This window comes from Cataglyphis hispanica, chromosome 1 (genome assembly GCF_021464435.1).
Source record: "Cataglyphis hispanica isolate Lineage 1 chromosome 1, ULB_Chis1_1.0, whole genome shotgun sequence".
Lineage (NCBI taxonomy): Eukaryota > Metazoa > Arthropoda > Insecta > Hymenoptera > Formicidae > Cataglyphis > Cataglyphis hispanica.
Genome location: NC_065954.1, coordinates 257,176 through 270,520, shown reverse-complemented (window position 1 = coordinate 270,520; position 13,345 = coordinate 257,176). Strand labels below are relative to the sequence as shown.

General features: G+C 41.8%; 2 protein-coding genes across 2 annotated transcripts; one reads left to right on the top strand and one right to left on the bottom strand.

Annotated features, from left to right (window-relative positions):
• Positions 1-240: 240 nt before the first annotated feature.
• LOC126853375 (uncharacterized) lies at positions 241-1,439 on the bottom strand. Its single transcript, XM_050599042.1, has 2 exons — positions 1,277-1,439; positions 241-1,235 (listed from the first exon to the last, which is right to left on the bottom strand). The coding sequence occupies exons 1-2, from the start codon at positions 1,437-1,439 to the stop codon at positions 241-243; spliced, it is 1,158 nt and encodes a 385-aa protein (XP_050454999.1).
• A 5,745-nt stretch (positions 1,440-7,184) lies between these two features.
• On the top strand, positions 7,185-7,871 carry LOC126853346 (piggyBac transposable element-derived protein 4-like). The gene has a single exon (XM_050598999.1). The coding sequence runs from the start codon at positions 7,185-7,187 to the stop codon at positions 7,869-7,871; it is 687 nt and encodes a 228-aa protein (XP_050454956.1).
• The last annotated feature ends 5,474 nt before the right edge of the window (positions 7,872-13,345 follow it).

Sequence of the window (13,345 nt, the reverse complement as noted above, 5' to 3'; positions counted from 1 at the left end):
TTGTCGGATCTTGTGAGAAGATTCCATGGCATAGTAAACATGTAAAAATATAATGCGCCAGAATGGTCCCCTTTCTCAGCACCGCCACCTCCTTTACGACAAATTTCATCCCGACGAGGAATCCTTGCAAGTCCACGAACGTTGGTACGGACATAATGTTTTTCATATCAGCACGCCGAGAAGAAAACTGCGATTGATTCTAATGCATTATAAGTTTTATATCATCTTATGCCCCCACACTTAGGTGATTTTGCGCACAACGTTGGTCAACGGGTTGTATTGAATCACGCGATCATGTATGATGAGACAGTATGCAGTGGTATTCATCGGTACGTTCTCCTTACACTCAAATTCCAATCTCACATCCACAGTTGCGCTCTTGACCGATTCGTTTTGTCGAGAGCAATCGATAATCATGAACGGACCGTTGCGTAAAAACTGCGTGACGGTGAGACTCGGCTCGAGATACTCGTATCCATAATAATTTTTACAGAAACGCTGATACGTGTCGTATAAAATCGACCATCTGTTTTTATCGAAATCCAAATTCATATCGTCGTACGGATAACATTCCGAGTTCAGATAGAGTTTCACGTTGTTCAATTTGCAGTCGTCGAATCGACTCGTATCCTCAGACATGACGTTTTTCCGACCTGTCTGTAGAGCGAAGACAACGTATCTCGGCTTCTCCAGCTGAGTCGCGGTCTTAATGGCCCACGAATGTTTGGTTGTATGCTGCAACAGCGGAAACTCGTACAGATCCCACGAGCGAAAACCCATGCTGAGATATCGCCCGCTTTCCAATGCGCGCAGCATTGACAACTTGTTGACCTCGTTCAATATAACGTGTGGCATTCGCCATTGTATCTTGAATATGTTAATCACAGGCTCCAACGCCAAATTCCCAATCAGACAATTGTTGTCGTTGCGTGATCGTATTAAAATCAACTCATGACGAGCATTAATCACCACGCGTTTGTAATCTTCGCAAAATCCCAATAACATGTAAAGTGGTACGCAAAAATTAAAATATCCATTCGCATTAGTCTGTGCATCCCAACCGGCATTCCTCATAATCACGGTTCTATCGGATGATATCGTTACATAATTCTTGAGTGTGCTAGTTATTCCCACATTTCTGTTACGATCAATCTCCACACCATCGAGTTCGTATCGAATCTCATCAAACATGAACGCGATGCAATTATTTTCTAGGGTCACATCAGATCCTTCAGCTGTTTTGTTTATTTTTAGTTTCCCTCGATGTATAGAAAACTCTCATACGGCAATGTGTACAGATCCTGTTGTTGTATGGGTATTCGTATTTCGTCGCTATGTTCAAACGTTGTATTGGCGTACGGATTGTACGTGTGAGTCTCAATCTTGACGATACGATCGTCAAAGACCGGCTCGCCTCCAATGTTAAGGATGTCGGTCATATTTTCTCAGATATTTCGCACCGCAAAGCCCAAAGAAAAATTCAATGTTTAATACGCTGAGTTTCTTTCTCGTCTTTTTAGCGCAACCTAATCGTGATGATGATGATGATGATGATGATCGGATGATATCATCAATCGGTATCGTAAAGATATTATTACCTCTTGAGTTCTTCTTCGAGTCGTTCAACACGAGCATCTCATGTATCGCTCGCTAATTTCGTCGCCGTCCTATATACAATCTGATGGTGATTTCTTCTCCTCGAAAATTTGAGCAATCGTCTGTCTTGATTCGCGAAGAGTATCGTTAGATCCATAATGCTCTACGCGATGATCGACAGGTAAATGATCTGCGCAGACGTTTCCGATATCATATATCTTGGTGGCACGCTCGGTGAAAATTCATGTATCGTGTGAACGCGTTTGTCGTTACTGTACGCACCCGCGATCACGTTACACTCTATGCGGATATAATGTTTACGTTGATGATATTAATCGGTACGTCCGATTGGTGCCACTGTCTCGGCTGCAACATGCGATTTGAGAATCCCAGCAGCGGACCAATGTTGTTGGGTTTGTTAAAGTTTACTCTGAAAGCGCACCTGATCTCGCTATTCATCGTATTATAATTAGCACGGAGCATTATCGGGTATTCTACAGTTTTCTCCTCGTCACTGTTCGCTCGAACGATCTCCTCTCCTGACGGGATATCACCGCGTTTATCGAAACGATTGCCGGAGCGTTTCCGTAAAATTGTACGTTTCAAAAATTCATGTATGGCGTGTATCTCGTACGATCCCTCGGGAATTTCCGTGTCATTTTCATCGAAATAAAATTTATTATTCGAAGAATTCACGTTTGGCATCGTATAAGTTTCAAAATTTGTTAGACCGAGCTCGTAGTCACCGTCGCTCAAATCTATGGCTGGATGGCAGTGTGCCGCGAGGACGCTACTCTTCCCGGTCACCATGAATGTCATAGACATGTCGGGAAAACTGTTTAACGAATACTGAGTCTCAACGGCGCATCGTCAAGTTTTAAATTCACACCGATCGTCATCGACAGTACGAAGAAACTGCAGACACAATTGTCCGCAGATACTCTGGTCGTAAGTTTACACTGGTGTGTAATTGTATTGTATATTCATCACGTTTCGCCCGAAATATAGCACCAATTCATTTGGTGGTCGAAGATTGCCAAAAAACTGTCGAAATATATAACGCGATTCTCTCTCTTTGCGTAGCGCAATGAGTACCTGGTCCTTTGGTATTGTCTAAATCACGATGCTACTTTCGTTTCGATGTATACCACCGATTGGTAAAGAATCACGCATATAAACGCCTCTAAAGAATGGTATATGCATACGTTTTGCTTGTTCTAATTATATATTCGTTGTCACGCCCGTAGGGATATTTAACATCTCTTTGACGTTTTTTTTTCTTCGTTACCACGCCCTGTCCATGTTTGTACGGGCCGAAATACAATCCCTGTCCATATTTGTACGGAGCGAAATAAAGCCCGTAACCTTCTATCACGCGATTGTGACGTTGCAGCTCCTCTGACACCGCGCGGCTTTGCTATCATTCACCGCTTTTGCCACGCTGGCCGCTTCACCGGATCCGAGCGCGCCCAATATCGGTATAATCGGCAACGCACCGCCTCGTTTCGCTATTGGAAGTATCCGTTTCTTCACCGTCTTTTTCTTCGTCTTCGTCTTCGTCTTCATACCCATACCGATCTTTATCTCTATATTTCATCGCTGCCTAAACAGCTGTAGCTCTCTCACCCAGAGTCGAATCTTTCGCGACGATGCGTTTTTGCGCTCTCTCAGCGAGTATCCTGTCAGCCGCATGTCTCTCGGTAAGATCGATGCTTCGAGAATACGCAATGTCGTGCTCGCGGCACGCCGCGTCCAAAGGATTTATATCCTGATCGCCTCTCGCCAATCGTTTTTCCAAATGAGTATCCAGGCCGCAAAATTGATAGCCAGGAATATGTATTTCGGAATGAAATACGTTTATCGCACGATTTAATAGACATCTACCTATTTTCGTTGACATTCGCTACAATCTTTTATCAACGGCGCTGGCCCGTCAATGTGCGTCCGTTGCCACGGTTGATTGTAATGTTCGTAACAGCGACGATATTGTTGAATCTCTAAATTCGCCTTTATATGTTCCGGAAACTTGTTCCACAGATAATGGATATGATCGCCACGTTCGCAGCAAAACGACTTTCGGCACAAATTGTAACTGTTCGACGCTGCAAAATTGCAAATATCGGAAGGTCTCGATAGCAGTATGAACATTTTTGCAACTGAGCGATTCGTGGTTCCGCATATCTATAAATAGGCGTTTGATTCAACTGCCCTCTCATTCGGAAAATGAAATTTGTGCCACAAACGTTGGCGATAATCAAAGTGACGAATTGCGACGACAAATTACAGTCGATGGGGGACAACGCGGAAATGCGCAAGCATAATACAATGTTACCGACTACTATACGCGGTATCATTTGCGGTCCTTCGAATTGTGATAAAACCAACGTGTTGGTAAGTTTGATAGAAGATCCATACGGTGTACGTTTCGAGAACGTATACGTGTATTCAACATCGCTTCAACAGCCAAAATATCGATATCTGGAGAATTTATTGATATCGATCAACGAAATTGGTTATTTTACATTTTTCAACAACAGTGACGTCATTCCGCCGAGCGAGGCGCGTCCAAACTTGATCTTCGTATTCGATGACGTGCATGCGATAAGCAAGATGCGGTGAGAGAATACTTTTCAATGGGTCGGCATTCGAGCGTCGACTGCTTTTATCTCTGTCAGACATACGCGAGAATACCGGAACATCTGATACGCGACAATGTGAACCACTGATTCTGTTCAAATAGGATGGTACCAACTTGAAACATGTGTATAACGATGTATCACGTGAATACCGATATGTCTTACGATGAATATGGACACAAGTATGGATTCGTAGTGATAAACAAAGACAGCTCGCTCAACGATGGTCGGTACAGAAAAGGATTTAACGTGTTCGCGATAACGCAAAGCGATTAGTGCCGACATCATCGTGGTGAAACGTAAGAAATTGACACTCTACTGACATGGCTGACAACGAGGGTATTCGTGAGCGCGAAAAGATTGCGAGGAAAATTGCGAAAACGAGCGAATCGATTTGCAAGATACATCGCGCTTTGAAGACCGGTAAAATCGAGGAGGATATCGTATTGGACAGACACTTTAGACCTCTCATCAGACCGCTACAAAAGATTATCGACAACTCTAGTTCGATCGCGGTAAAGAACGAGCCGGGGAGTAACATCGAAGCGGAAATTGAACCGTTAATCATCCAGAAGCGTGAGAAGGATGCAACACCGAAAAAGAGAGAAAAACAATTTGACGTCTGATCGAATCACTCAGCGACACCGCATAAATCGAAACGATTGGTCGCTCCACTGGACAAACCGCCGATTATCTCTACACCGTCTGTAACAACGAGAATCGTACCTACGATGCCTGAATTACTTGCTCACGAGGATGTTTTCGAAACCACGGACGACTCGCTCGTAACGTCCGTTCGAAATCAATTGCAAACGCCGGAAGGTCAAGAAATGTTGCGAGATCAGTTAGGTCCACTGTGCCAAAAATATATTTGGCCTGTCCTGAGCGGTGATCAAAATAGCGATATAGTGTTTGGTGTTTATCTCGGTCAGAATGGAATGATGTTCGGTAATAAACATTTTGACGTGGACAACGCGGATAGGATAATTATCAACGGCGGTACGAAACGCCGGCACACTTGGTTTTTACAAGTTGATCTTCAAGAGAACCCCTGATAACGTCATCTATACAGAGGATGATAAGCAAACGTATAAGAGCATGCTGTTGACAACGAGCGCGCATAAAGACAATCACGATGCACACGGTCGAATACGGGACAACAGAGGATACAAGTACAAAGAAATAATCGCACCGTTGATGTCGATCGAACCGAAAAAGAAGAAATTTGGAAAAGGAATATTCATGTCTCGCGCGATGCCGCTAACTGACAATAAGATTGATTACGTGCACTGGGACGATCCCAACGAGTTGGTGGATCGTCTACGATTGCTCGACGCTTCGCGCCAAGCGGGTCACAACGGTCACGATAACGAAATCCTGTCGATCACCAAGAAACTTCGCGAAGCCGGCATTATTATAAATTAAACGGTGTTTCGACAAAACTAATCAATCGATTGATCTCATATCGATGATGCATATCAACAAATTTGGATTATTTAAACATCGAAATGATAAAACTGATCATAGAGTGGTAAAAAGTTACGTGTGCGAAAACGCTCTATGTCGCATCACTACGGATTATGACACGAGGTCACGCAAGATTTGCCGTGTAACGCAACCTGAAACCGACACCGATGCCGTCAACAAACTGTACGTGGATCAGTGTGTTAAAACCTTGAGGAATCAACAGAAAGAATCAAACGAGGAGCTTGCTGCGTTCGAGAAAGACGTGCGAGCGTTACAAATTGTGATAAACGAGCTTCGGCTCGCGAATATCGCTAGATTAGAAACGAGTAGTCAAAACGTCAATGAAACATCAACAAATGACGACGAAACATCAACGAAATGCCAAGAAACATCAACGAACCGCCAACAAACGTCACAGAATGACAATAAAACACCAACGAAATGTCAACAAAACGCCAACAAAGAATGGACAACAACAATCGGTCCTAGATCGGCTATGAACGATTGACCACGGACGGCAACGAACAGCAATGAACGGCTCAGGAACGGCTGTCGAATCGTTGTTAAACGGCTCAGGAACGGCTCAGATACAGCTATCAAACTGCTCAGGAATGATTCAGAAACGGCTACGAACGGCTAACGGACTGTTATCGGCATATGGAGGATAAAGAACCGCTATTGAAACGAAAATAAACAGCTATTGAATGGTTAAACAAAAATTTCAGATATAAATGATAATGTAATTTCTTCACATATATTAGTAGTATAGGGGCCACTATGGTGCGTCACAACAAACCCCCACCATGCGTTCCTATGACGCCACAGAGGACCACTATGGTGCCGTCAATATAAACCCCCACTACGCGTCCTTGAGTTGTCATAGAGAGGCACTACTGTCAACAATGGCATCATAGACGTGCACGAGGCGTTCTAAGCGATGACGTCATAGAGGGCCACTATGGGAACTGTCAACAACAACAGAGGTGTCGTAGACGTGCACGAGGTGTTCTATATGATGAAGGCCACTATGGGAACTGTCAACAATGTTGTCGTCCGCGTGCACGAGCTATTATAGTGGCTTCTATGACGTCATGATTGTAGTCGCCAGCAGAAAAAAAGCAAGCCTGATTGAACAGGTGGTAGGGCCGAAAGAGTCTGGGACAGTAGACGTAGACAGCTATGAGGAAATTAATTATTATTTATTTTTTTCCTGCTGTGTGACAATATTCAGCCTCGATCTGGGGTCCTCTGCGTTTCCAATCATGGTCCTAGTATGGTGAGCTAAATGGAATTTTAACACTTTACCGACCGGCCGTCGATTATTCGACGTTTGCTCCCCAGCGCTTACCGACCGGTCGTCGATTAATCGACTTTTGATCTTTCCGTTAGATTTGGTTAGGTCAGATTGACAAGTAGCAAGCAGCAAGCATTTCGCATTCTTTATTCAAATAATCGGTGCTTTTTTCTAAGCTTTAGCCCTTAGAAATGAATGGAAAGGATAGTCTCGGTGAGTTTTATCTCGACGACCTGTCAGATTGTCTTGACTGCCGTTCAGCAAGTAGTACTGATGACGAAAGTGATAGCAGTAATATAGCCATTCGAAAGCGACGTCCTATACCGCTAATATACAGTGATTCAGAGGACGAGGACATGAATAATAATGTTGAAGACAACAATGATACATGGTCAACGAACGACAAGAGTATAATTTTGGAACCTTTCGAAGGCAGCTCTGGCGTAAAAATTATGCCAAGTTCCTCCGAAAGCGTAATGGATATTGTGAATTTATATATTGGAAGTGACCTGATTGAGCACTTCGTGAGGGAGTCTAATAGATATCATTATCAAATTGTGGAAAAATATAAAATTACATCAAAAACGAAAAAATGGAAGGACGTCACGGTGACTGAAATGAAGAAATTTTTGGGCCTGATCATTCTCATGGGACAAGTAAAGAAGGACGTTCTCTACGATTATTGGTCTACAGACCCATCTATAGAAACGCCGTTCTTCTCGAAGGTTATGAGCAGGAACAGATTTTTACAAATAATGCAAAGCTGGCATTTTTGTAATAATAACGATATTTCTCCCAATTCGCATAGGCTGGTGAAGATCCAGCCTGTCATTGATTATTTCAAGGAAAAATTTAACAACGTATATAAACCAGATTAACAATTGTCTCTAGATGAATGTTTAATTCCGTGGAGAGGTAGACTGTCAATTAAAACATATAATCCGGTAAAAATTACAAGATATGGAATACTGGTTAGAGTGCTGTCTGAAGCTCGTACGGGATACGTATCCAATTTTTGTGTGTATGCCGCTGATGGAAAAAAATTAGAAGAAACAGTGTTATCGGTCATTGGACCGTATAAGAACATGTGGCACCATGTATATCAAGATAATTATTATAACAGTGTCAACGTAGCTAAGATTTTAAAAAAAAATAAATTGCGAGTGTGCGGGACGATCCGAAAGAACAGAGGTCTTCCTCAAATACTTCAAACTGTCAAGCTTTCAAGAGGCCAACATCAATTTCTTAGAAATGGCCATATTTTATTAGAAGTATAGAATAATGGCAAAAGGAATGTAAACATGATATCGACAATACATTCTGCACAAATGGCGGAATCTAGAAACAGAAGCAGGACATCAGATTGCCCCATACAGAAGCCTATCTCAATAATAGATTATAATAAATATATGAAGGGCGTAGATCGCGCAGATCAATATCTGTCCTATTACTCCATTTTTAGGAAAACAAAAAAATGGACGAAACGTGTCGTAATGTTCTTCATCAATTGTACACTTTTTAACTCCTTTAAAGTATATACAACTCTGAACGGACAGAAGATTACATATAAAAATTTTCTGCACAAAGCGGCACTTTCATTGATAGAAGACTGCGGAACTGAAGAACAAGGTACGGATCTACCTAATTCCGAACCCACAACCACCACATCCCGATTTGATCATCCCGGAAGACTGGCAAATTTCGGAAAGCATAAACTAGTAAATATAGTGACCAGCGGTCAATGTAAAAAACCCCTACGACAATGCAGAGTTTGTGCAAGTAAAAAAAAGCTAAGCAGAACAGGTTTCGCTTGTAAATACTGCAACGTCCCACTACACAAAGGTGACTGTTTCGAGCGCTATCATAGTTTAAAAAAATATTAAACAACTTCTTTTTTCAACAAATATTGTTATATGGATTATTTATGGTTATTATGGTATATTTTATGTTTATTTATTTATGGTTATTATGGTATATTTTATGTTTATTTATTTATGGTTATTATGGTATATTTTATGTAAATAACAAACTGAAAACGATTGTAATAGATAAAATAAATATTGTTTTAACACTAATATAATTAAAGTAAAAGATTTTATTAAATTTTGTTACCCTACAATAACACGAAGCGTACAATTTTACCAGAGTTTAAGAAAAGCGCATATATTCCCGCGCGTCAGTCTAGGCCGAAACCGAGCCGGTGTCTCGGACGATCTGCGGCTGAGCGGGCGGTGAAAGGGCATAGTATGTTGGAACCGCTACCGGTCGGTAAAGTGTTAATAGAATAAGGTTTAATGAGATATTTATGATGAAGAGCCGCCGCCGCCATATTGGACTCCGCCGCGTGGATAGTTATAGATTGGAAAATAATTATTATATATTTATTTATTTTTTCTGCTGAGTGGCAATAGTCGGTCTCGAACCTGAGTTTTCTGCGTTCCCGGGCAAGATCCTAGTATGGTTGGCTATCTGACTTATTATAATAAGAGAAATTGACGAGTGTCCGCCGCCGCCATGTTAAGTCTTGAGTATACCACGTGGACGATTTATAAGTTGGAAAATTATTTCTACATGTTGTCCCAGAGACATGGGTCTTGGCGGACATATTGCGTCGCGTAGAGGAAGACGAACCATGACTCATCGAGAGAAAATAACATTATCGCTAGTATGATTTATGGCGAAAGTGGTTATTGTTGAAAGAGAATAGAGTCGGCGTATCATATATTTAAAATTATATATTTTATACAATGTTTAATATTTGTACATTTTTATACAATGTGGTATTTTAATAGTAAATTTGAGTCTCTGTTTTACATAGTACAAAACGGATGTAACACATCGATCACATATCGACCACCGCCTAGGGCGACCAATACATTTGATCATCGGAGGATTCTATTTTTCAGTCGATCAATACAGCTGGGCGCCACTTGTTTGTTATTACTACAAAATAAATAAATAAAATAAAATTATCATTCCGAGACACAGCCGTATGGTAACGAAAAGCGACTGTCGATAAACCTACGTTTTAGTAATGCAGTAGCGCATACTTTAGTTTCGTCGCGTGTTATGATTTCATGAAACGCGGCAAATTGCTCTAAAATGTAGGTTTATCGATATTTCAATCGTTACTTTTTCGCTATCTTTGTTTTTCCACATTTTTTTAGTTATTAATCAATTTTTAATACTATTGAAATTGACTAGCTGAGAGTTTTCATAATTTAGAGTTACACCCTTTTAGAGTTATACCCTTAACTTTACAACATTCATGCGTTCTATTGTCGGGCGTGCGAACAAGCATAAAATTTTGGGCCGCCGGATACAAACGCCTTGATATAACTACCGCAGCTGTAGCTTTCGAGCTCATCTGTCATGTCGCCTAAAAAGTTACCCGTACTATGCTCATACTCGTGTGGATTACCGTTGCTCTTATAAATACACAAATCCGTATCGTAATATAAAACACGACGATCTAAGCGTTCTAAATAAGAATATAATAAGAATATAATAAGAATATTTTAAGCGTGCTTGTGCTCGTATACGCAGCTATCACGACATTAGTTAACAGAGAAGGAACGACAGCGTCTTGTCGCAATCGCCACGAAACATATACTACTTTGTCATTTACGGATAATATGTCGGTTATCTCGTGTTCGGTGTTCGTCAGCAATGTCATAAAATGTTGAGGCGTTCTCACGATCTCTGTATTAGGCAGATTAGATCGCTGACCGAATTTTCCCCAAAAAGAATTTAAGCACAAATTCGCGACTGAGCGTAAACCGGGATTCCGAGTGACGTTACCTATCAAGAACAATACCCAATACCCTCGGTTTCTTCATATTCCCATAAATATTGTTCTTTAGCGTCGTCATTGTTTTTCCCGTATTCGCTTGGCCAACCGCTGGCTTCTTGTTTGAGTTTTAAGAAGGTATTAATATATTCGGCGAACAATCCGCCCCGCTTCGTAGCGCAATCAAATTGTCTAACATTATATTGCCAAATCTCGCTTACAGCCGTCACGAGATAACCCTTTTCGAGGGCCTTACGTAATTCGCAGGACACCAATGTGCCCTCAAATTCACGCTTGCTAGCGTTTTCATGTGTGCGGCTCGTCTGTGAAAATGTTTCGCAGCAACTGCGACATAATGCAAAAAGTAATTTTCCCTTCACACGGTATGGAAATACTGGATGAAACAAATCGCGCGGAGGAAGTATTTTACACCGTATGAGGCCTTCAAGTCTATCTAAATTATAATTCGCCGCCAATCCGATTAGCGTGGAACATTAATCACCGACATAAATATCCGGATGACAGATAGGAAAAGCGCCCGTTTTCAATACATACAGGTACAAAGAACACACGTCTACATAGCGTATTTTCTCCGTACCCGTAACCTCATATCGTGTCATGATATTTCTAGTGCGGTCGCCAAAAAATGCATCGGGAGGATCAAGCGGAGGCGTTTCCACCATCGGATGATTTTCGAGATATTCGTGCATTTCATGATTATCTCGCATATCTCGATCAAAAACACATTTCCCTTTTCCATCCCGAGGTATCCGCGCTGTCGAAGTCGCCACGTAATCGCCAGAGTTCGTTCATAATGCGAATCGATCGTATCCTTGCAATCAGATGTCGAAAGTAGCCTATCACGATTCGTAGGGAAACAAGTTGGACACCCGTGCTAAAAACAACCGTGAAATTGAAGCACGATGCGTTGTGTCGCCCTGCTATTAGATGTTTCGTAATATCCATCGATGACCGTACCGTTCACCGTACCGTTCACCGATATTCGCGAGCGCGATCTGCGTGGTTTATAGAATGTCCGAGCTCTCGCTCCATCCATACCAACCACTGCAAAGCTTTACGCGAATAATTGCTCGCTTTTCTATATCCGCCAGCAGGAATGACACCAATCATATTCGGCTGTAAAAAGTTTTTTCGAAAAACGGTTATAGCGATTGTCGTTGAAGCGATAGTCGTGCATTCTTCGATCGGACATACATTACCGCAATCTATAAAAATTTTTCTAAACGCCATGTATGCTCTTCGAAGAATATCAACGTCGGTACGACAGTAACGAACGATCTCACGCTGAAAATCGAAAAATCGTTTTTTTGTCGCATGTCGGTATGCCAAGTGAGAAAACGTTCGCGCTCTTCCGATTTCATAGTTTCCGGCGAATAATAATGTGCATCGGGTACGGGGCCGATATACGATTGATTTTCAACAGTGTTAAATAGATGCGGAAAAATACTTTTATCCGACGTATCCTGTAAGCCGAAAGCCATCGGTAATTCGGATAAGCGCATTGGCATGTAATTAACGCTGTCGATAAATTTCGTATGCCCTACCGTTAATACGATGATTTTTGTTCCATTTAAAATTACTTTAGGTTCTAAGTTATCGCGATTATCAACGATATGCTTGAGAATAAATTGAGCGTCAAACGCTTTTGCATTATGCGCTATGCATATGATCTGCTTGAAACATTTTGTCGTTCGTGTTGAAAAATCGACAAATTGTTTTACCGGATCGTGTCGGAATATGAACTCTCGTATCCCGCACCAACGACAACGCATGGACATATCGTTCTCTTTCGCGCACTCTTCGCAAATCTGTTGCGCGACGCAAAGCGTAGGAATGTGTCTTTTTACAGTCGTCATACCTTCGAGCGTCTCGTCTTGTCGCATTTCAAAATCGTAAAAAATGAATGCTACGCGTTTTTTCTTGCACTCGTTTACCATCAAATTCTATACCTCCTCCGCGCTATGTGTTAGCGTCGTCATCGTCACTGTTGCCGATGATGATGATGAAGACGTCATTATCGCGACGGAGAGAATGCACATAGCATAAATGATTTTCGGATTTTGGCGAACGGCATATTTTACAATAAGAAACGCCGCATTCGTGCCTCGTGTCTAATTTAACGACGCGCCCACACTTGTCGCAAAAGCGTACGACCTTGCAAATACTTTTTGATTTACCGTCGTACGATTTTTCACTACGATGACGCTTGAAGCACTCTGTGCCGAAAAATGCTCGATTACAGACGGTGCATTTTATGATTTCCGCTTCGGTCTGTTTACACGATGGCAAAACGAAACATCGCGGACATTTATGTTGGGCAGCGGCGACCGGTTTTATCGTTCCTATAGCCTATATTACACGGCACGCAATAATTTCTACATCTCGCAGCGGCGTTTAAATTTATGATAGTATTATAATGCCGCGAACGCTCATAATACATAATATTCAACCATAGCGCAGGTTCACGTTCGAGAGAAGCGAGTAATGCGATTTCATCGTACAGGGGCTGTTTACCGCGACCAAAAGTACTAAAATTATAAA